This window comes from Ranitomeya variabilis, chromosome 1 (assembly GCF_051348905.1).
Source record: "Ranitomeya variabilis isolate aRanVar5 chromosome 1, aRanVar5.hap1, whole genome shotgun sequence".
NCBI classification, from domain to species: domain Eukaryota; kingdom Metazoa; phylum Chordata; class Amphibia; order Anura; family Dendrobatidae; genus Ranitomeya; species Ranitomeya variabilis.
In genome coordinates this window covers 879,648,017-879,670,456 of record NC_135232.1, presented here as the reverse complement: position 1 = coordinate 879,670,456, position 22,440 = coordinate 879,648,017, and the positions used below count along the sequence as shown (strand labels likewise).

The window sequence follows — 22,440 nt, the reverse complement described above, 5'->3', positions numbered from 1 at the left end:
CATATTTAATTCAAGCAGGCTGCTCATAGTAACATGAGCAATATGTGGCATTGTGTTACCATGTTGAAAAACAGCTTCTGGGACACTTTCACATTTTCTCGTGAAGGTGTTTTTATGACTTTGTCCATGTGGCCTCTAGACTAATCTCCACTTATTATTTTGTCCAACAAAAACATAGTACTCATTGCTTAAGAGGATAGACCTCTGTTACAGCCTCTATTGTTGTCTTTCTCTGCTCAGTGATAGCTTTTGAGTGGCGTGAGGTCAATGGAACACCTGTAACGGGACGTTTTGCTCATAGCCCAGTTATGCAAATTCCTTCTGATATTTTGCTGCAGTGAGCTGGTATATAATTAGCTCTCTGCTGGGAATCATGGTTGAAGTTCCCTTCCATGTAAACCCTAGCAGTCTCTAGCTGCCAGTTATTAGTATGATCAAATAGATCTGGCCACTTTGATTCTTTGCTCCTGTGTGCTATTTTGTATATCCTGTTGTCTGACCTTGGCTTGTATTTTGACCTGCTGCTTGCCTTCTGATTTTGTCCTTTCCTACAGCCCTTATGTGCAAACAATCCAGTTGACCTATTGCATGACCATATCCCTTTACAGGGGTTAAAGAGTGAAGGTCAGGGTTTCTCTGGAATCTGTCAGATGGAATGCCTTGCACCAAGTCTACCTGAGGTAGCATTTTTGAGCCTGTGGCCTCTGGCAAAGTAACATGTTCATTCTACCATACAAGTGGAATAACTCCCATGTATCTGTCTGCCACGAAGGCGCTGGACAAAATTCAGACTGAGTGGGGCTGTTCTATGAATTTCTGTGGTTTGAGCAGGAAGTGACAAAGAAACTCCCCCTGGAAGAGTAGAAAGTAGACAGTCACATATGGCACAAATTGACTGTGATGGAACCTCTGTTGTTACCAAGTTCCCTGGACTCGGAAAGTGTTCATATTTTATTCATTGGTGCTTTGTATTCAAGATTCACCATCATCATTGTCTCTGATATAAAACTCACAAGCGTTACTATTAGAACAACTGACAGCCAGAATACTGTAAATGGGAATATTCATGTTATTTTGACTACATGAGGATGCCATTCATTTTTTTTGTAAGAGTGTGCTGAACATGAACTTTTTTGTCTGTACAATTTTTATTGCCACTAGTCCCCAAAAAATCACTTGAGGTATAAGCTGAAATACAAAGTCTTTATTTGTTGAGTAGTATACTCACGTCACATTCTGCTACACTGAATGTGGAAACAATCAGGGCACAAAAAGACACAAAGTTTGATGCTGCCAACTACTACATTTTAAATTCAGTATTTTCTGCCTGAGATCCTTTGAAATTTGGCAAAATCTCACATAAAAAATATTAAGTGACACTTTTTGCCATTGACTAGCAGTTGGATTTGCAATGTTATATCTCTAAATTTAAATTAATAATGTCTAGGTTCTCATGGGAAGAGCAGTTGTCACAAAAATACTACACAGGGACTTGTGCAAATCTCTATATCCAAAGATTAACAGGTAATTCTTGCTACTGGAAAAAAATACATTTTTCACTAAAGATATTGAAACTGCAAATTTTAACATAACAGAAACATAAAATAACGTAAAATAACAACACTGAACTAGTTCTCTAAATGACAGTAGTCTTTCACCCTTTACAAGTGGTCAGTTACAGTGGGAATGTGCATTAGGTCAGCGTCACACTTACCGTATTAAAAATCGGTCCCATTCTCTCAACTGAGAGTCGCACGAGTGTTCTCTGTATGGTTATCCATGTGTAATCCATTTGCAATGCGATGATGCGATTTCCTCGCATCTATGTATCCATCCACATGACATCAGTATGCAATGCGATTTTAACATGAGCATGAGATACAGAAGTTCTCGGTATTTTAACATGAGCATGAGCTACAGAAGTTCTCTGCCATTTACACATCATTTTAAAAAGAAATATTCTTCAAAACACAAACATATACCATATTTTCTAGCGTATAAGTTGACTTTTTAATCCCTGAAAATCTTGTCAAAAGTCGGGGGTCGTCTTATACGCCGGGTACGGCATGTGCGGAGCTCTGAGGTTGCTGCATATGGTGCAGGGAGCGGTCCTGGGATGGTTCCCAGGGTCTGGAGGAGAGGAGAATCTCTTTCAGGCCCTGGGAACCATCTGGGACCGATCCCTGCACACGCCGTATAAGACGACATCCGGTGTATAAGATGACCCCTGAAAAGTTGGGGGTCATCTTATGCGCCCAGTTGTCTTATACGCCAAAAAATATGGTATATTAGATAGAGTGACAGGTTAGAATTAGGGTTGAGCGAAACGGGTCGATCATTTTCAAAAGTCGCCGACTTTTGGCTAAGTCGGCGTCTCATGAAACCCGATCCGACCCCTGTGCTTGTCGGCCATGCGGTACGCGACTTTCGCGCCAAAGTCGCGTTTCAATGACGCGAAAAGCGCCATTTCTCAGCCAATGAAGGTGAACGCAGAGTGTGGGCAGCGTGATGACATAGATCCTGGTCCCCACCATCTTAGAGAAGGGCATTGCAGTGATTGGCTTGCTGTCTGCGGCGTCACAGGGGCTATAAAGGGGCGTTCCCGCCGACCGCCATCTTACTGCTGCTGATCTGAGCTTAGGGACAGGTTGCTGCCGCTTCATCAGAAGCAGGGAGAGCGTTAGGCAGGGTCCACTAACCACCAAACCGCTTGTGCTGCAGCGATTTCCACTGTCCAACACCACCTTCGGTGTGCAGGAACAGTGGAAGCTATTTTTTTTTTTTTTTCCCCTCAGCGCTGTAGCTCATTGGGCTGCCCTAGAAGGCTCCGTGATAGCTGTATTGCTGTGTGTACGCCACTGTGGAAACCAACTGCTTTTTTCAAAGCACATATCCTCTTGTTCCTTCCTTTCTGCACAGCTATCTTTTTTGTTTGTCCACACTTTTTATTTAATTTGTGCATCAGTCCACTCCTATTGCTGCCTGCCATACCTGGCTTACATTACTGCAGGGAGATAGTAATTGTAGGACAGTTTTTTTTTTTTTTTTTTTTTGTGGGAGATTAAGATTGGCATTTCTGCTACAGTGCCATCCCTGTGTGTGCCATCTCTCACTGAGTGGGCCATAGAAAGCCTATTTATTTTTTCCGTGATTTGTGTTCTAAAATCTACCTCAACACAGAAACACTACATCAATCAGTGGGAGAAAAATATTGGCCTCAGTCAGGGCTTGTGTGCCACTGCTGTGTGTGCGCTATCTCTCATTCAGTGGGCTATAGCAAGCCTATATTTTTTTTTTTTTTTTTTTTTTAATATTATTTGGTTTCAAAAGTCTCCCTGAAAAAAAAAAAAAACCTAAAAAAACAGTGGGAGAGTAATATTGCCCTTTCAGCTTGTGTGCCAGTCTTGACTCCTGGGTGTGCCACCTCTCTCCCTCTCATTCAGTGGGCCATAGAAAGCCTATTTATTTTTTTTTTTTAATATTATTGGGTTTCTAAAGTCTCCCTGAAAAAAACAAAAAATACATAAAAAAACAGTGGGAGAGTAATATTGCCCTTTCAGCTTGTGTGCCAGTCTTGACTCCTGGGTGTGCCACCTCTCTCCCTTTCATTCAGTGGGCCATAGAAAGCCTATTTATTTTTTTTTTTAAATATTATTGGGTTTCTAAAGTCTCCCTGAAAAAACAAAAAAAACCTAAAAAAACAGTGGGAGAGTAATATTGCCCTTTCAGCTTGTGTGCCAGTCTTGACTCCTGGGTGTGCCACCTCTCTCCCTCTCATTCAGTGGGCCATAGAAAGCCTATTTATTTTTTTTTTTAAATATTATTGGGTTTCTAAAGTCTCCCTGAAAAAAACAAAAAATACATAAAAAAACAGTGGGAGAGTAATATTGCCCTTTCAGCTTGTGTGCCAGTCTTGACTCCTGGGTGTGCCACCTCTCTCCCTCTCATTCAGTGGGCCATAGAAAGCCTTTTTTTTTTTTGGTTTTTTTAATATTATTTGGTTTCTAAAGTCTCCCTGAAAAAAACAAAAAAAACATAAAAAACAGTGGGAGAGTAATATTGCCCTTTCAGCTTGTGCGCCAGTCTTGACTCCTGGTTGTGCCACCTCTCTCTCTCTAATTGTGGGCCATAGAAAGCCTTTTTTTTTTTTTTAAATATTATTGGGTTTCTAAAGTCTCCCTGAAAAAAAAAAAAATACATAAAAAAACAGTGGGAGAGTAATATTGCCCTTTCAGCTTGTGTGCCAGTCTTGACTCCTGGGTGTGCCACCTCTCTCCCTTTCATTCAGTGGGCCATAGAAAGCCTATTTATTTTTTCCGTGATTTGTGTTCTAAATTCTACCTCAACACAAAAACACTACATCAATCAGTGGGAGAAAAATATTGGCCTCAGTCAGGGCTTGTGTGCCACTGCTGTGTGTGCTATCTCTCATTCAGTGGGCTATAGCAAGCCTATTTTTTTTTTTTTTTTTTTTTTTTTAATATTATTTGGTTTCTAAAGTCTCCCTGAAAAAAAAAAAAAACCTAAAAAAACAGTGGGAGAGTAATATTGCCCTTTCAGCTTGTGTGCCAGTCTTGACTCCTGGGTGTGCCACCTCTCTCCCTCTCATTCAGTGGGCCATAGAAAGCCTATTTATTTTTTTTTTTTAAATATTATTGGGTTTCTAAAGTCTCCCTGAAAAAACAAAAAATACATAAAAAAACAGTGGGAGAGTAATATTGCCCTTTCAGCTTGTGTGCCAGTCTTGACTCCTGGGTGTGCCACCTCTCTCCCTTTCATTCAGTGGGCCATAGAAAGCCTATTTTTTTTTTTTTTAATATTATTTGGTTTCTAATTCTCCCTGAAAAAAAAAAAAAAACCTAAAAAAACAGTGGGAGAGTAATATTGCCCTTTCAGCTTGTGTGCCAGTCTTGACTCCTGGGTGTGCCACCTCTCTCCCTCTCATTCAGTGGGCCATAGAAAGCCTATTTATTTTTTTTTTAAAATATTATTGGGTTTCTAAAGTCTCCCTGAAAAAACAAAAAATACATAAAAAAACAGTGGGAGAGTAATATTGCCCTTTCAGCTTGTGTGCCAGTCTTGACTCCTGGGTGTGCCACCTCTCTCCCTTTCATTCAGTGGGCCATAGAAAGCCTATTTTTTTTTTTTTTTTAATATTATTTGGTTTCTAATTCTCCCTGAAAAAAAAAAAAAAACCTAAAAAAACAGTGGGAGAGTAATATTGCCCTTTCAGCTTGTGTGCCAGTCTTGACTCCTGGGTGTGTCACCTCTCTCCCTCTCATTCAGTGGGCCATAGAAAGCCTATTTATTTTTTTTTTTAAATATTATTGGGTTTCTAAAGTCTCCCTGAAAAAACAAAAAATACATAAAAAAACAGTGGGAGAGTAATATTGCCCTTTCAGCTTGTGTGCCAGTCTTGACTCCTGGGTGTGCCACCTCTCTCCCTCTCATTCAGTGGGCCATAGAAAGCCTTTTTTTTTTTTGGTTTTTTTAATATTATTTGGTTTCTAAAGTCTCCCTGAAAAAAACAAAAAAAACATAAAAAACAGTGGGAGAGTAATATTGCCCTTTCAGCTTGTGCGCCAGTCTTGACTCCTGGTTGTGCCACCTCTCTCTCTCTAATTGTGGGCCATAGAAAGCCTTTTTTTTTTTTTTTTTTAATATTATTTGGTTTCTAAAGTCTCCCTGAGAAAAAAAAATAAATAAATTAGGTGGGAGATTAATATTGACATTAGTGCTTGAGTGACAGTCCTGCGTGTGTGTCATCTCTGTGATTTTGTGCCACAGAAAACAGAGTGTGTAACATTGTGCCTGATTTTCCTTGTGGTCTCACCAACCTGTTAAGGGATATTGAAATCATACTGAAGTTATAGCTCACCGTGTAAGTTGTTTGATAGCAACAAATAAAGTTACTTTGGTTAAGATTTTAAAACAATGAGGAAGTCTGGTGCAAGAGGTCGTCGTGGGCGTTCATTGTCAGCTGGTAATGATGGTAGTGGTAGTGGAGCATCAGGTGGTCGTGGGGATAAAAATATTCCACCTAAGTCTGGAGCTGTGGAGCCAGTTTCGTCGTCAGGCTACACAAGGCCTCGAACGCTCTCTTTTCTGGGAGTAGGAAAACCGCTTTTAAAGGCGGAGCAGCAACAGCAAGTTTTGGCTTACATTGCAGACTCAGCCTCTAGCTCTTTTGCCTCCTCTTCCGAAACTGGTAAATGTAAAAGCAGCGCGTCGCTTGTGGATGTTCACGGTCAGGGACAAGTCGCTTCCTTGTCCTCCTCAGCAAAAACTACAACAAGAGAGAAGGATGCAGCAGGCGACACAACGGGTCACTCCATGGAGCTCTTTACACATACCGTCCCTGGCTTAGAAAGTGAAACATTTAACAGGCCATGCCCATTACAAGTATATTCTGACATGGAGTGCACTGATGCACAGCCACAGCCAGAGTACTATGCTGCTCCTTTGACTCAGACCACCACATTGCCCTCTCAGGGTACAGATCCACAATCAGACCCTGATGAGACTATGTTGCCCCGCCACGAACGCTATACCACCGACCGACACAGTGACACAGACGAAGTTGCACACGAGCTCGAAGAGGAGGTAATAGATGACCCAGTTATTGACCCCGATTGGCAGCCATTGGGGGAACAGGGTGCAGGCGGCAGTAGTTCAGAAGCGGAGGTGGAGGAGGGGCCGCAGCAGGCATCAACATCGCAACAGGTTCCATCTGCCGGGCCCGTATCTGGACCAAAACGCGTGTCAAAGCCAAAACCTGTTGGAGCACAGCGTTGCCATCCGGTTAAAGCTCAGTCTGCAATCCCTGAAAAGGGATCAGAGTCTAGGAAGAGTGCAGTCTGGCATTTTTTTAAACAACATCCAACTGATCAGCGCAAAGTCATCTGTCAAAAATGTTCAACTAGCTTAAGCAGAGGTCAGAATCTGAAAAGTCTAAATACTAGTTGCATGCATAGACACTTAACCACCATGCATTCTCAAGCCTGGACTAACTACCAAACGTCCCTCAAGGTTGTAGCACCCTCGGCCAATGAAGCTAGTCAGCAACGCAACATCCCTTCCGTCACTGTAAGGCCACCATTTTCCGCACCACCGGCAGTATCTGTGCAGGTTTCTTTGCCAGCCAAAAGCAGTCAGGGTCAGGGAATCACCAGTTTTGTAGGAGGAAATATTGCATGTAGGGCACCGGCGGAAACAATACCGTCTCCAACCGTCTCTCAGTCTGCCATGTCCACCGGCACACCCGAAAGTTCCACGATCTACAGCTCTCCAGTCCAGCTCACCCTACATGAGACTCTGGTTAGAAAAAGGAAGTACTTATCCTCGCATCCGCGTACACAGGGTTTTAACGCCCACATAGCTAGACTAATCTCGTTAGAGATGATGCCCTACCGGTTAGTTGAAAGCGAAGCTTTCAAAGCCCTGATGGAGTACGCTGAACCACGATACGAGCTACCCAGTCGACACTTTTTTTCCAGAAAAGCCATCCCAGCCCTGCACCAGCATGTTAAACAGCGCATCGTCCATGCACTCAGGCAATCTGTGAGTACAAAGGTGCACCTGACTACAGATGCATGGACCAGTAGGCATGGCCAGGGACGTTATGTGTCCATCACGGCACACTGGGTGAATGTGGTGGATGCAGGGTCCACAGGCGACATCAATTTAGGGACAGTTGTGCCTAGCCCACGGTCTAGGAAACAGTTGGCTGTAGGCGTTCGCACCCCCTCCTCCTCCTCCTCGTCCTCCTGCAGAAGCTACAGCTCTTCCACAGAACGCAGTCGGCCAACCACTCCATCGGCAGATGACACTGTTGCACACCAGTTGTCCCATTATGGGCCAGCTACTGCCAAGCGTCAGCAGGCTGTATTGGCTATGAAGTGTTTGGGCGACAACAGACACACCGCGGAAGTTCTGTCCGAGTTCTTGCAACAAGAAACGCAGTCGTGGCTGGGCACAGTAGATCTTGAGGCAGGCAAGGTAGTGAGTGATAACGGAAGGAATTTCATGGCTGCCATCTCCCTTTCCCAACTGAAACACATTCCTTGCCTGGCTCACACCTTAAACCTGGTGGTGCAGTGCTTATTGAAAACTTATCCTGGGTTCTCCGACCTGCTCCTCAAAGTGCGTGCACTTTGCTCACATATCCGACGTTCGCCTGTACACGCCAGCCGTATGCAGACCTATCAGCGGTCTTTGAACCTTCCCCAGCATCGCCTAATCATAGACGTTGCAACAAGGTGGAACTCAACACTGCACATGCTTCAGAGACTGTGCGAACAGAGGCGTGCTGTTATTTATTTGTGGGAGGATACACGGGCAGGCAGTAGGATGGCAGACATGGAGTTGTCAGGTGTGCAGTGGTCGAAGATACAAGACATGTGTCAAGTCCTTCAGTGTTTTGAGGAATGCACACGGCTGGTTAGTGCAGACAACGCCGTAATAAGCATGAGCATCCCCCTAATGCGTCTGCTGATGCAAAGTTTGACGCACATAAAGGAGCAGGCGTCTGCACCAGAGGAAGAGGGAAGCCTTGATGACAGTCAGCCATTGTCTGGTCAGGGCAGTGTACAGGACGAGGTAGCGGGCGAAGAGGAGGTGGAGGACGAGGAGGATGATGGGGATGAGTATATTTTTAATGCGGAAACTTTCACGGGGGCACAGGAAATTGGTTGCGTGTCACGGCCGGGTTCTGGTTTTTTGAGGGACACAAGTGACGTAGATTTGCCTGCAACTGCCCCTCAACCAATCACAACCGGAGATTTGACAAGTGGAACTTTGGCCCACATGGCGGATTATGCCTTACGTATCCTACAAAGGGACACACGCATTACGAAAATGATGAACGATGACGATTACTGGTTGGCCTGCCTCCTTGATCCACGCTATAAAGGCAAATTGCAAAATATTATGCCACATGAGAACTTGGAACTAATATTAGCAACCAAACAATCAACTCTTGTTGACCGTTTGCTTCAGGCATTCCCAGCACACAGCGCACGTGATCGTTCTCACACGAGCTCCAGGGGGCAGCAGACTAGGAGTGTTAGGGGTGCACACATCAGAAGTGGCGTTGGACAGAGGGGTTTTCTGACCAGGTTGTGGAGTGATTTTGCTATGACCGCAGACAGGACAGGTACTGCTGCATCAATTGAAAGTGACAGGAGACAACATTTGTCCAGTATGGTTACTAACTATTTTTCATCCCTTATCGATGTTCTCCCTCAACCGTCATTCCCATTTGATTACTGGGCCTCCAAATTAGACACCTGGCCAGAATTGGCAGAATATGCATTGCAGGAGCTTGCTTGCCCGGCAGCAAGTGTCCTATCAGAAAGAGTATTCAGTGCTGCAGGGTCAATATTAACCGAAAAAAGGACTCGTCTGGCTACCCAAAATGTTGACGATCTAACATTCATTAAAATGAACCACAACTGGATTTCAAAATCTTTTGCCCCACCTTGCCCGGCCGACACCTAGCTTTCCTATGAAAAGCTCTTGCCTGTGAATTACTTTTCTAATGTCTAATTTGCTGCTGCAGATTGTACAGCATACGACATGTTTACACCTCCCTAAATGGCCAAACTCCCCACACGGGGCCGTGGTATCGCGACTTGGCGCAAGCACCCGTGAGACTGCTGTTTGTCTGAAGAGGTGGGTGTGCTCGCTTTTGGTTGACGGCATTGCTACTGGGTCCCTCATAGTACAATGTAGTGTCTCTGGCGGTGGTGGTGCGCACCCAACGTCAGACACACCGTTGTAACATGAGTGGCCCTGGGGCGGTCCCGCCGGCCTCAAGAGAGTTCCCCCCTACCCCAGCTCAAACTGGGCTCTACTACGTGCAAAATTATGTCGCACAGCTCCACCAATCTTTAGTCTATTCGCTGACATCATTCAATGTCTGGCACTGACAATACAAATTTGTAGACATCTATGATGCAACTTAAAGTAGTCTGTGTCTGTGTCCTATATTGGCACCATTAAATAGTTACTGCCAAATTACTATGTCAGAAACACAGCAGATGAGCCCACCCCTGTACCTAAGTATGCCATCTTTTTTTTTGTTTTGGTTGTTTTGCGAGACATTAACATCTATTTATATTTTGGGAGTACTGGGACAGACACTCCTTGCACTACTCCTCCACTCAGCACCAAGCTGCCTGCCCGTGTATCCATGTAACCGCTGTAAAACTGCCATGAGCCTATTGTTTGTTATTTTAGGCCTTTGATAGCCTGTCTGCGGTCCCTACTCCTCCACTGACCACCAAGCTGCCTGCCCGTGTATCCATGTAACCGCTGTAAAACTGCCATGAGCCTATTGTTTGTTATTTTAGGCCTTTGAAGCCTTTCTGCGCTCCCTCCTTCCACTAGTCCTCCACTGACCAGACCACTGCTGCCCGTGTACCCCTGGAACCAATTTTAAAGTGCCTACAGCCAGCCCATTTTATTGTGTTAGGCCTTCGAAGCCTGTCTGCGGTCCCTCCTTCCACTAGGCCTCCACTGACCAGACCACTGCTGCCCGTGTACCCCTGGAACCAATTTTAAAGTGCCTACAGCCAGCCCATTTTATTGTGTTAGGCCTTCGAAGCCTGTCTGCGGTCCATACTTCCACTAGTCCTCCACTGACCAGACCACTGCTGCCCGTGTACCCCTGGAACCAATTTTAAAGTGCCTACAGCCAGCCCATTTTATTGTGTTAGGCCTTCGAAGCCTGTCTGCGGTCCATACTTCCACTAGGCCTCCACTGACCAGACCACTGCTGCCCGTGTACCCCTGGAACCAATTTTAAAGTGCCTACAGCCAGCCCATTTTATTGTGTTAGGCCTTCGAAGCCTGTCTGCGGTCCCTCCTTCCACTAGGCCTCCACTGACCAGACCACTGCTGCCCGTGTACCCCTGGAACCAATTTTAAAGTGCCTACAGCCAGCCCATTTTATTGTGTTAGGCCTTCGAAGCCTGTCTGCGGTCCATACTTTAAATACTCCTCCACTCAGCACCAAGCTGCCTGCCCGTGTATCCATGTAACCGCTGTAAAACTGCCATGAGCCTATTGTTTGTTATGTTAGGCCTTTGATAGCCTGTCTGCGGTCCCTACTTTAAATACTCCTCCACTCACCACCACCAAGCTGCCTGCCCGTGTATCCATGTAACCGCTGTGAAACTGCCATGAGCCTATTGTTTTTTTATGTTAGGCCTTTGATAGCCTGTCTGCGGTCCCTACTTTAAATACTCCTCCACTCACCACCACCAAGCTGCCTGCCCGTGTATCCATGTAACCGCTGTAAAACTGCCATGAGCCTATTGTTTGTTATGTTAGGCCTTTGAAGCCTTTCTGCGCTCCCTCCTTCCACTAGTCCTCCACTGACCAGACCACTGCTGCCCGTGTACCCCTGGAACCAATTTTAAAGTGCCTACAGCCAGCCCATTTTATTGTGTTAGGCCTTCGAAGCCTGTCTGCGGTCCATACTTCCACTAGTCCTCCACTGACCAGACCACTGCTGCCCGTGTACCCCTGGAACCAATTTTAAAGTGCCTACAGTCAGCCCATTTTATTGTGTTAGGCCTTCGAAGCCTGTCTGCGGTCCATACTTCCACTAGGCCTCCACTGACCAGACCACTGCTGCCCGTGTACCCCTGGAACCAATTTTAAAGTGCCTACAGCCAGCCCATTTTATTGTGTTAGGCCTTCGAAGCCTGTCTGCGGTCCATACTTCCACTAGTCCTCCACTGACCAGACCACTGCTGCCCGTGTACCCCTGGAACCAATTTTAAAGTGCCTACAGCCAGCCCATTTTATTGTGTTAGGCCTTCGAAGCCTGTCTGCGGTCCATACTTCCACTAGGCCTCCACTGACCAGACCACTGCTGCCCGTGTACCCCTGGAACCAATTTTAAAGTGCCTACAGCCAGCCCATTTTATTGTGTTAGGCCTTCGAAGCCTGTCTGCGGTCCATACTTCCACTAGGCCTCCACTGACCAGACCACTGCTGCCCGTGTACCCCTGGAACCAATTTTAAAGTGCCTACAGCCAGCCCATTTTATTGTGTTAGGCCTTCGAAGCCTGTCTGCGGTCCATACTTTAAATACTCCTCCACTCACCACCAAGCTGCCTGCCCGTGTATCCATGTAACCGCTGTAAAACTGCCATGAGCCTATTGTTTGTTATGTTAGGCCTTTGATAGCCTGTCTGCGGTCCTTACTTTAAATACTCCTCCACTCACCACCTAGCTGCCTGTGTATCCATGTAACCGATGTAAAACTGCCATGACTGCCTACTGTTTGTTATTTTAGGCCTTTGATAGCCTGTCTGCGGCCCCTACTTGCAATACTCCTCCACTGACCACAATGCTGCCTGGAGTGCCTGCCTGTGTATCCATGTAACCGATGTAAAACTGCCATGACTGCCTACTGTTTGTTATTTTAGGCCTTTGATAGCCTGTCTGCGGCCCCTACTTGCAATACTCCTCCACTGAGCACAATGCTGCCTGGAGTGCCTGCCTGTGTATCCATGTAACCGATGTAAAACTGCCATGACTGCCTACTGTTTGTTATTTTAGGCCTTTGATAGCCTGTCTGCAGCCCCTACTTGCAATACTCCTCCACTGACCACACCAATGCTGCCCGTGTACCCCTGGAACCTATTTAAAAGTTCATAGAGCCTAGTTATATATTTTATTTACTATTAATAAGGCCATGATGGACTACGCTGTACCACGCTACAAGCTAACCAGTCGACACTTCTTTTGCGAGAAAAGCCATCCCAACCCTCCACCAGCATGTAGAAGACCGCATTGTCCATGCACTCTGGCAATCTGTGAGTACAAAGGTGCACCTGACAACAGACGCATGGACCTGTAGGCATGGCCACGGAAGATTACGTGTCCATTACGGCGCAATGGGTTAATGTGGTGGATGCATGGTCCACAGGGGACAGCCTACTAAGTCTGTCTGCAGTCCCTAATTCAAATTGTCCTCCACTGTCTAAATCGGAACTTCCACCTTCTGGCTTTCGGCCTATAGTATCAGAAATTAAACTGCATTTGGCCTTCAACTTTGGTTAGGGCCTACTAACGGCTTCTGCCCCTCCCTGGTGTTGCCCTCAACTAAATAAAGCTGAGCTTCAACCTTCCGGCTCTCATTATGTGGTTTTAAAAAAAAAAATGGTGGTTAGGGCCTACTAACGGCTTCTGCCCCTCCCTGGTGTTGTCCTCAACTAAATAAAGCTGAGCTTCAACCTTCCGGCTCTCATTATGTGGTTTAAAAAAAAAAAATGGTGGTTAGGGCCTACTAACGGCTTCTGCCCCTCCCTGGTGTTGTCCTCAACTAAATAAAGCTGAGCTTCAACCTTCCGGCTCTCATTAAGTGGTTTTAAAAAAAAAATGGTGGTTAGGGCCTACTAACGGCTTCTGCCCCTCCCTGGTGTTGTCCTCAACTAAATAAAGCTGAGCTTCAACCTTCCGGCTCTCATTAAGTGGTTTTAAAAAAAAAATGGTGGTTAGGGCCTACTAACGGCTTCTGCCCCTCCCTGGTGTTGTCCTCAACTAAATAAAGCTGAGCTTCAACCTTCCGGCTCTCATTAAGTGGTTTTAAAAAAAAAAAAAATGGTGGTTAGGGCCTACTAACGGCTTCTGCCCCTCCCTGGTGTTGTCCTCAACTAAATAAAGCTGAGCTTCAACCTTCCGGCTCTCATTAAGTGGTTTTAAAAAAAAAATGGTGGTTAGGGCCTACTAACGGCTTCTGCCCCTCCCTGGTGTTGTCCTCAACTAAATAAAGCTGAGCTTCAACCTTCCGGCTCTCATTATGTGGTTTTAAAAAAAAAAATGGTGGTTAGGGCCTACTAACGGCTTCTGCCCCTCCCTGGTGTTGTCCTCAACTAAATAAAGCTGAGCTTCAACCTTCCGGCTCTCATTATGTGGTTTTAAAAAAAAAAATGGTGGTTAGGGCCTACTAACGGCTTCTGCCCCTCCCTGGTGTTGTCCTCAACTAAATAAAGCTGAGCTTCAACCTTCCGGCTCTCATTATGTGGTTTTAAAAAAAAAAAAAATGGTGGTTAGGGCCTACTAACGGCTTCTGCCCCTCCCTGGTGTTGTCCTCAACTAAATAAAGCTGAGCTTCAACCTTCCGGCTCTCATTAAGTGGTTTTAAAAAAAAAATGGTGGTTAGGGCCTACTAACGGCTTCTGCCCCTCCCTGGTGTTGTCCTCAACTAAATAAAGCTGAGCTTCAACCTTCCGGCTCTCATTATGTGGTTTTAAAAAAAAAATGGTGGTTAGGGCCTACTAACGGCTTCTGCCCCTCCCTGGTGTTGTCCTCAACTAAATAAAGCTGAGCTTCAACCTTCCGGCTCTCATTAAGTGGTTTTAAAAAAAAAAAAAATGGTGGTTAGGGCCTACTAACGGCTTCTGCCCCTCCCTGGTGTTGCCCTCAACTAAATAAAGCTGAGCTTCAACCTTCTGCTCCAAATTACCATTTTAAAAAATGCAATAGGCTTTTCCGGCCTACTAAAGGTGTCTGCCCCTCCCTGGTGTTGTCCTCAACTGAACAAAGCTGAGCTTCCACATTCTGGCTTTCGCCCTATACTATCAGATATTAAACTGCATTTGGCCTACTAGTGTGGTTAGGCCCTTGAAACAGTGTCTGCTGCTCTTGGGTTTGCTACTCCACTGAACAAAGCAATGCCGCCTGTTTAGTCCTGTTACCAATTTTGAACTGCATGTAGCCTACTTTATTCTTTGGCCCTATATCTGTTTCCTCCTCATCCTGCCCATTGCCCAGCCACTGCTAAATGAGTCTGCTGGTACATTGACCTAGACCACTACATTCCCCTTGTACTCTACACAGCCAGAATCTGACCCTGCTGAAAGTAAGGTTCCCCTTCCCGCATGTTATACCACCTTACACAGGGACAAAGAGGAAGGTGCAGATGAAAGTGCAGGTTCCTTCATCAGGTGGGGGGGCATACTCGTTGGCGACGTCACTGGCACAGGGCCCCTCAGAGTACGCAAAAGTGTCGCTGCTGGTGGGAGGCGCCCCCGCCATGCAAACACACCGCCGTACTTTGAGGGGCCCTGTGCCAGTGGCAATGCGAACGAGTGGGCCCCCCCTGCTTGCTCAGGATCACAGCACTTGCAACTTTTAAATACTTACCTTTCCCTGCAACACCGCCGTGACGTAGTCCGCATTTCCTGGGCCCACGAAAAACTTGAGCCAGCCCTACTCCCCCCACAACTTTCCCCCAATTCCCTATGCCCAACTATTATTATACAGTTAATTAAGATTGGCAAGCTTCAGAAACAAGAATGGATGTTTTTGGCATTAAAATGGGCACTGTAGGTGTTTTCCTGGCCTCCACTCACTGCCGACTATGCTTCCCCATTGACTTGCATTGGGTTTCGTGTTTCGGTCGATCCCCGACTTTTAGCGATAATCGGCCGACTGCACTCGACTCGACTCTGGACAAAATCGGGTTTCCCAAAACCCTACTCGATCTTAAAAAAATGAAAGTCGCTCAACCCTAGTTAGAATATTAGAATAGAGTAGATAGAATAGTAATATACACATAGAATACATATGTATATACATGTCAGTAACACACATATATATACATTTATATTGCACAGAAAGGTAGATAGAAGAAAAGCCGGTAATACATCTGATGGCTTCTGTAAAATCACTGCAAGAGCCGACAGGATAGAAGAGATGGATTACATACAGTAAATACATTAGAATAGGTACATCTATAAATGTCAGTGACAAATACAATAAGTACAGTGTGTGTGAAAATTACTGGACATGTATTTAATTAATACAAAATTATTTTACGGAAAAAAGGGCGTGGGCTCCCACGCAATATTCGCAACCAGCAGAGGGAAAGACAGAGACTGGGGGCAGATGTTTATAGCCTAGGAAAGGGGTAATACCCATGGAGTTTCTCAGGCTATTAATATCAGCTCACAGCTGTATACTTAGCCTTTACTGGCTATTACAATAGGGGAGCTCCCCAAAAAATGATGTGGGGTCCTCCTAGAATTAGCAACCAGTAAAGGTTATGCAGCTGCGGGCTGATATTAATAGCCTAGGAAGGGGCCATGAATATTGCCCCCCTGGCTAAAAACATCAGCACTCAGCCGCCCCAGAAAAGGTGCAATCTCTAAGATAAGATGCCATTACTAACCCTATAGTCAAATTGTTAAGAAAACACAGGCACCTAGTAAAAAAAATCCTTTAATTGAAAGAAAAAAAAAGACATCGACTCCTTTAATATTCTTAATTAAACCATACTTATAACCACACCTAATTCCTGCAAAGCCCTCGATCTCCTGTAATAAAAGCAAAATAACAAACCAACAATATACCCATACCTGTCTGTCGTTGTGTCCGCCGTAATCCATATCTGGGGGATATACATTTTTCAACCTGGACGGTGCCAAGATGCGACCATCCCAGCTGAAAACCACTGGTGAATGAGCTGCTGAGAGCGGAGCTTCAGTGACTAGCGGTGATGTCACTGAAGCTGCGCTCCCTCACAGCCTGAACTGCGGTGAACTCTGGACTGTGGGAAAATGACAGTGCATTTATTAATTAAATACATGTCCAGGAATTGCACACACATTGCATTAATTGTGTCTGTCACTGAGCTCTATAGATCTACCTATTCTATTTGCATTTACTGTATGAAATCCATCTCTTCAAAAATGTCGGCCGCTGCAGTGATTATACAGAAGCCGGCAGATGAATTACCAGCTTTTCTTCTATCTATCTTTCTGTGCAAAATATATATATATATATATATATATATATATATATATATATATATATGTTACTGACATGTATATATTTATGTATTCTATATGAATATTTCTATTCAATCTATTCTATTCTAACCTGTCATTGCAATTTTACTGTACACCGCACATGAATTACTGGCTTTTCAAAGGACACCGATGCGTAAAAAAAGGAGAGCACTCTGCATTTTTTTCTTGCACCCATAGACTTGCATTCACAAGACTCGTCCAATATAGGCATAAAATCACATGCTGCGATTTCACTCACACGTAAAATACGCCCGAGAAAAAAAACGGTGATGTGAGCTTCCCCATAGATTAACATTGGTCCGAGTGCTATGCGATGTTATCTCGCATAGCACTTGTACATATTATACGCTAGTGTGACTCCGGCCTTATATGCACAGTGGTGATTCTACAATTTACAAACTTTTTTGGTCAGAGACTTGGATCCGATATTTTCTGCTTGCACAGATTATTGTTTCATAGTCTATCTATCTATCTATCTATCTATCTATCTATCTATCTATCTATCTATCTATATATATATATATATATATATATATATATATATATATATATAGTATATATTACTTGTATGAGATTCTAAGCCATTAGAATACAATAAAAGGAAAATGATGATTTACTTTTATCCCATTATAACTCCGTAATTACTGTATATTTTAAATATAAAATGAACAGTCAAAGTATTACTTTACAGGGAGGGGGGATTATTTAAAAAGCAAATTCAATCAAAGATAAAATAACATTTTGTTATTAATAGATTACAAACAGTTGAACTCACCTTGATATAGACCAGTGCTGTATATTTTCTTTTCCTCTTCTTTCTGTCGAAATACTGAACAAAGACATAATCTTAGAAGTATATTTTTTTATATAAAAATTGCCATTTCATGCCAATACATTGAATCATGTGCATATAGTGTACTGGACTTTGGCCTGTTGACACTCTATCTGCCTCTATGACCCTAACCTTTTAGAAAAAGGAATTTGTCACCAACTTTATGCATCCCTCTCTAAGGGTACCTTAAACCCTTTAGGCAATTTTCACTTAATTTTTTTCCTTCTCTTCTTCCAAGGGCAATAACATTTTTATTTTGCATAGCCAAATAATGGCTTGTTTTTGTGGAATAAGTTGTAGTTTTGAAAAATACAATTCATTTAACATAAAATGTACGGTAATGTGCTTAGAAATGGAAACAAAAAGTCCAAGAGGGTTAGAATGGGAAAAAATGTTATGTTATTTCTTTTTGTGTTTTGTTTTAACAATATGGTAAAAAATGACCTGAAAAGCTGATTCTCCAACTCAGTAAGATGATGGTATTGCGCATAGATTTTTTTTTTTTAATTATTTAAGTTGTGAAAACAAATTCTGAAGTTTGTAAACAAAAATTCTATTTCTATCGCCATTTTCTGAGACCAGAAACTTTTAAATTTATTTATGTATTAGAGCTGTGTGATGGCTTGTTTTTGTGTTTTTTTTTCATGGCATTGCTGATGTTTTCATTAATATCGTTTGGGTTGATATGATATTTCACCAATTCTCATTGGAGCTTTTTGGGAGATGCAGTGACCAAAAAACCTCAGTTTTGACTTTTTTTTAGTTTTTTTCGCTTTACGTTGTTTACCGGTGCCCCCACATCAATGAATAAACCCTGTTCCCAGTGCCCTAAAAAGAGGTTCGAGTATGAAGGCACACAGGCCACACCCATAGCAGTGCCACATTTCTGTAAATAAAAAATATCTTTAAAAAACAAAAAAGTTATGTGTTAAGACAAAAAGGAGCAACCCAAGGACCAGGTCACTGATATAGCTGTCCCAGTTGGTAGTCCCCAGGAAGAAGCAGACAGTATTGAGAACAGGGTCAGACTGGCCCACCGGAGAACCAGTGGATACTCCCGTGGGCCCAGGCACTGACATCTGCTGGCATATAGAGCCATCAGCTGCCTAGGGACCCACTGCCCTAGGGTCCCCCAGCCAGTGGCATGTCGCTAATAGCGACATGCTACGCAGCTACTATGGGGCCCGTGAGTCAGGTGTGCCTGGTGCCAGGCACACGCAGCATGGCACACGATTAAATGACGTAATTGTGCACCAGCAGTGTCAGAGGGGAATGAAGTAGGAGGGAGCATCATCATTATTGCTTTCAACTGTATTGGCATCTATGATAACGATACATTTGAATGCAGCATGTGCAGCGCGCCAGAGTCCTGGTCATTGCAGTAATGTCGCTCTTCCACCAGGGGGAGTGATATTACGTCTGAAAGTAATAAAGGAGATCTTCCTACCAGGTATCACAAACCATACACCACACTTCACACTCCAGACCACCAGGGGGAGCCTTGCTCCTATCTACTAGGGCACTCCTCACAGAAGGGTAAAACTGGTGGGCTGAATAGAAAGTTAGAGAGAAGCTGGCTGGGCTTTGCCCAAGCAACACCAGTCAGGCAGACACCCTGGCAGGGGTGGGATCCTGTCAGAGGTCTAGCTAGAACAGAAAGACACGGAGCTGCGCCTGCCCCACGTGCAGCAGCATCCTAAGAACGGACACGAAGAGAACTGTGTTGTAGAGTGTGAGAAACGAAGTCATAGCACAAGGAGAAAACACCAGGAGGAGTTGTGCCCTGAAATAGGCTGCCTCCTTCTGAGGCACGTAGCCGGTGGCCGGAACACCGAGGGAGTAATTGTCTCTATGCTTTACTTCAGAGACCGGCAGGACAGTCAATTCCAAGTTGGCTGCCCGACCTTAATATCTAAGAAGACACAGTGGCAACTTGTGGGGGTCGGGGCGTCTCTAGGGTCCCTATAAACAAGCCTCAGGCCATCAGTCATACGGGTTTTGTCCTATCCACACCCTCTGGGGGACAGAGAGGAAGAAATAACATCTAGAACATCTACAAGAGTTGTGAGGACCTTACCGGGAAGCTCAGCAGGGAGGTACTACAACACACAGGCGCTAGTAGGAAGGCTACTGATTTCCACCTGGATAAGGGGACTCTGGATTTGCCTTCGGACCGGCCGGACTCTGCCTACCCTGTGGTCTGTACCCTGGACTGTGGATGCTGAAGCCTCCATTAAAGGTAAAGAGACTGCAACCTTGTGTCCTCATTATTGTCTGCGCTTTACATCGTCCACCATCACCATCTACACTTCTGGGAAGCCCTGGGGATACACTTCACCTGTGGGAAGGTATACCATCTAGCTGCCATCACATCACCCCAGTGGACCCCTAAGCAGCGTCGGTCACCCTGACTGAATACCACAGGTGGCATCACAAACTATCCCTTTAAAGACCTTTCCCAAAAATCATAAAAACTACTTCCATTATTGGACGCCCCTCAAAGGGCCACGGACCGGGTCGGGCCACCGTGACATCCCCGCAGAGCACTGAAGGACCCGGTGCCGAGTACCCCATTGCCCTTATATGTGGGGGCGATCCACATGCGCTGGGGAAGCAGCGGTAGAGCAGCGGGTGACCGGAAGCAGGAGCCAGCTTCTGTTACTAATACCCGTGCCCACTGCTAAAGAGAAATGAATATTCACTGCCCCCACGCCCATAGGCATATGGAGCAGTGAATATTTATTTCTCTTTAGCAGTGGGCACAGGCTCCTCCTGTTACTCGCTGCACCACCACTGCTGCCTTCCAGCACACGCCACATTCAACTGTATCGGTATCACAGATGCCGATACAGTTGAAAACAATAATGGAGGAGAGGGCGTCAGATGACACTCTCTCCCCCATCATTCCCCTCTGACACTGCCAGTGCGCAATGATGTCACTTCATTGCGCGCCATGCTGTGTGTGCTGGGCAGACTACAGTGCAGCTGCTGAGACCAGAACAGAGCCATGATCAACAGGAGAACGAGGAGGAGAGGTAAGTATTGTGGTGGTTTTTCTATATGTATATAACAGTGAGTGAGTACTGGTGGCCATAATACTGTGGAGGGGGCTGCATTATATTCTATGGGAGGCTGCATTATACCCTCTGAGGGTACATTATTTTTTAAGAGGGGCTCCATTATACTCTATGAGGGGGCTACATTATATTCTGTGGGGGGAGTCATTATATTATATGAGGGGGGCTGCATTATATCCTATGAGGGGGCTGCATTATACACTATGAAGGGGCTACATTATATTCAATGGGGGTTGCATTATATCCTATGAGGGGGGCTACATAATATTCTGTGGGAGAGCTGCATTATACCCTATGAGGGGGCTACATTATATTCTATGGGGGGCTGCATTATACCCTATGAGGGGGCTGTATGCCTGCTCCATACACCTGCACCTGCTTCATAACTTAAATGTATGTCATGGGACAGAAAAGTGTTAAGCTTGCAGGAAAAATCCGTTAAATACGTTCATGTAATAAACATGTTCAGTGTTCTTTGAACTGAAAATTGTCAAATTTAAAAGGTAGCTACACTTTTGACAATTTTTAATATTTTTAAACCATTTTATTTCCTAGTCAAAAGAATGCTGAGAAGCGTGCAGCTCAGGAGGCAGGGGGCACACCTCCTGCTTGAGCATGTACACTTGCCAATGTATGGATTAATATAAGTCATGGGCTCTTTAATGCATCCTTAGGGTACGTTCACACAGGACTTTTTTGCTGCTTTTTGTTGCTGCTTTTTTTATGCTAATTTTCAGCTGCTTTTTACAGTACCAGTAAAGCCTATGAGATTTCAGAAATCTCATGCACACACGTTGGTTTTTTGTTTGATCAGTATTTTCTGCTTTGCTGCTTTTTTTGGACATAGGGCATGTCACTTCTTTCAGCGTTTTTGCTGCGTTTTTGCAGCGTTTTTTCACCCATTGACTTGAATGGGTGATGAAAAAACGCTGCAAAAACGCATGTAGCATTATTTGCTGCGTTTTTTGTGCAGAAAATCATGGCCAGCAGGAAGGGATCTCACAGCCAAGAGCTTAGGGGTGTGGTTAGTGAGGTGTGAAGAGCCATTGTGAGCCATTGTGAGGTGTGAAGAGCCATTGTGAGGTGTGAAGAGCCATTGTGAGGTGTGAAGAGCCATTGTGAGGTGTCCTGATTGTGATCTATTGTGAGGGAGTTCCTGGTAGTAAGGTGTGAAGAGCCATTGTGAGGTGTGAAGAGCCATTGTGAGGTGTCCTAGCAGCTGAAAATTGGCATAAAAAAAAACTGCAGCAAAAATCTGCAGCAAAAAACTGCAGCAAAAATCTGCAGCAAAAAAGTCCTGTGTGAACGTACCCAAAAAACGCACCAAATACGCACCAAAATAACGCACCTAAATTAGCATAAAAAAAAGCAGCAAAAAAAAGCAGCAAAAAAGTCCTGTGTGAACGTACCCTAATTCTGTTCTGTATGTTTTCTCATGCTCACTGAGTGGTCAGTGGGGGTCTCAAGACCTCAGACTCTCAGCGATATGCAAGCAATTAAAGAAACTAAAAAATATTTTAAAAATTGTCAAAAGTTTAGTCATTCTTGATTTTGACATCTGCTTGATTCTTTTTTTGCAGTTAAAAACAGTATTTTGATGCTGTGAAATCAGTTTTTTTTTATATTCTGAAAATTCTATCTTTCTTTTTTTGTAAGCTCCCTGGAGTGTGAGGCAGATGCTGGTGAGACAGCTTAGTGTTCT

The 22,440-nt window shown here is 44.5% G+C and overlaps 1 protein-coding gene across 2 annotated transcripts in view; it reads right to left on the bottom strand.

Moving 5' to 3' along the window:
• The window catches only part of BANK1 (B cell scaffold protein with ankyrin repeats 1), an 828,100-nt gene that overhangs the window by 48,089 nt on the left and 757,571 nt on the right, over positions 1 to 22,440 (bottom strand). For both annotated transcript variants that reach the window (XM_077277945.1, XM_077277934.1), the window contains exon 14: positions 17,605 to 17,658. In XM_077277945.1, coding sequence (XP_077134060.1) covers positions 17,605 to 17,658 — 54 coding nt within the window. The remainder of the gene's footprint in view (positions 1 to 17,604; positions 17,659 to 22,440) is intronic.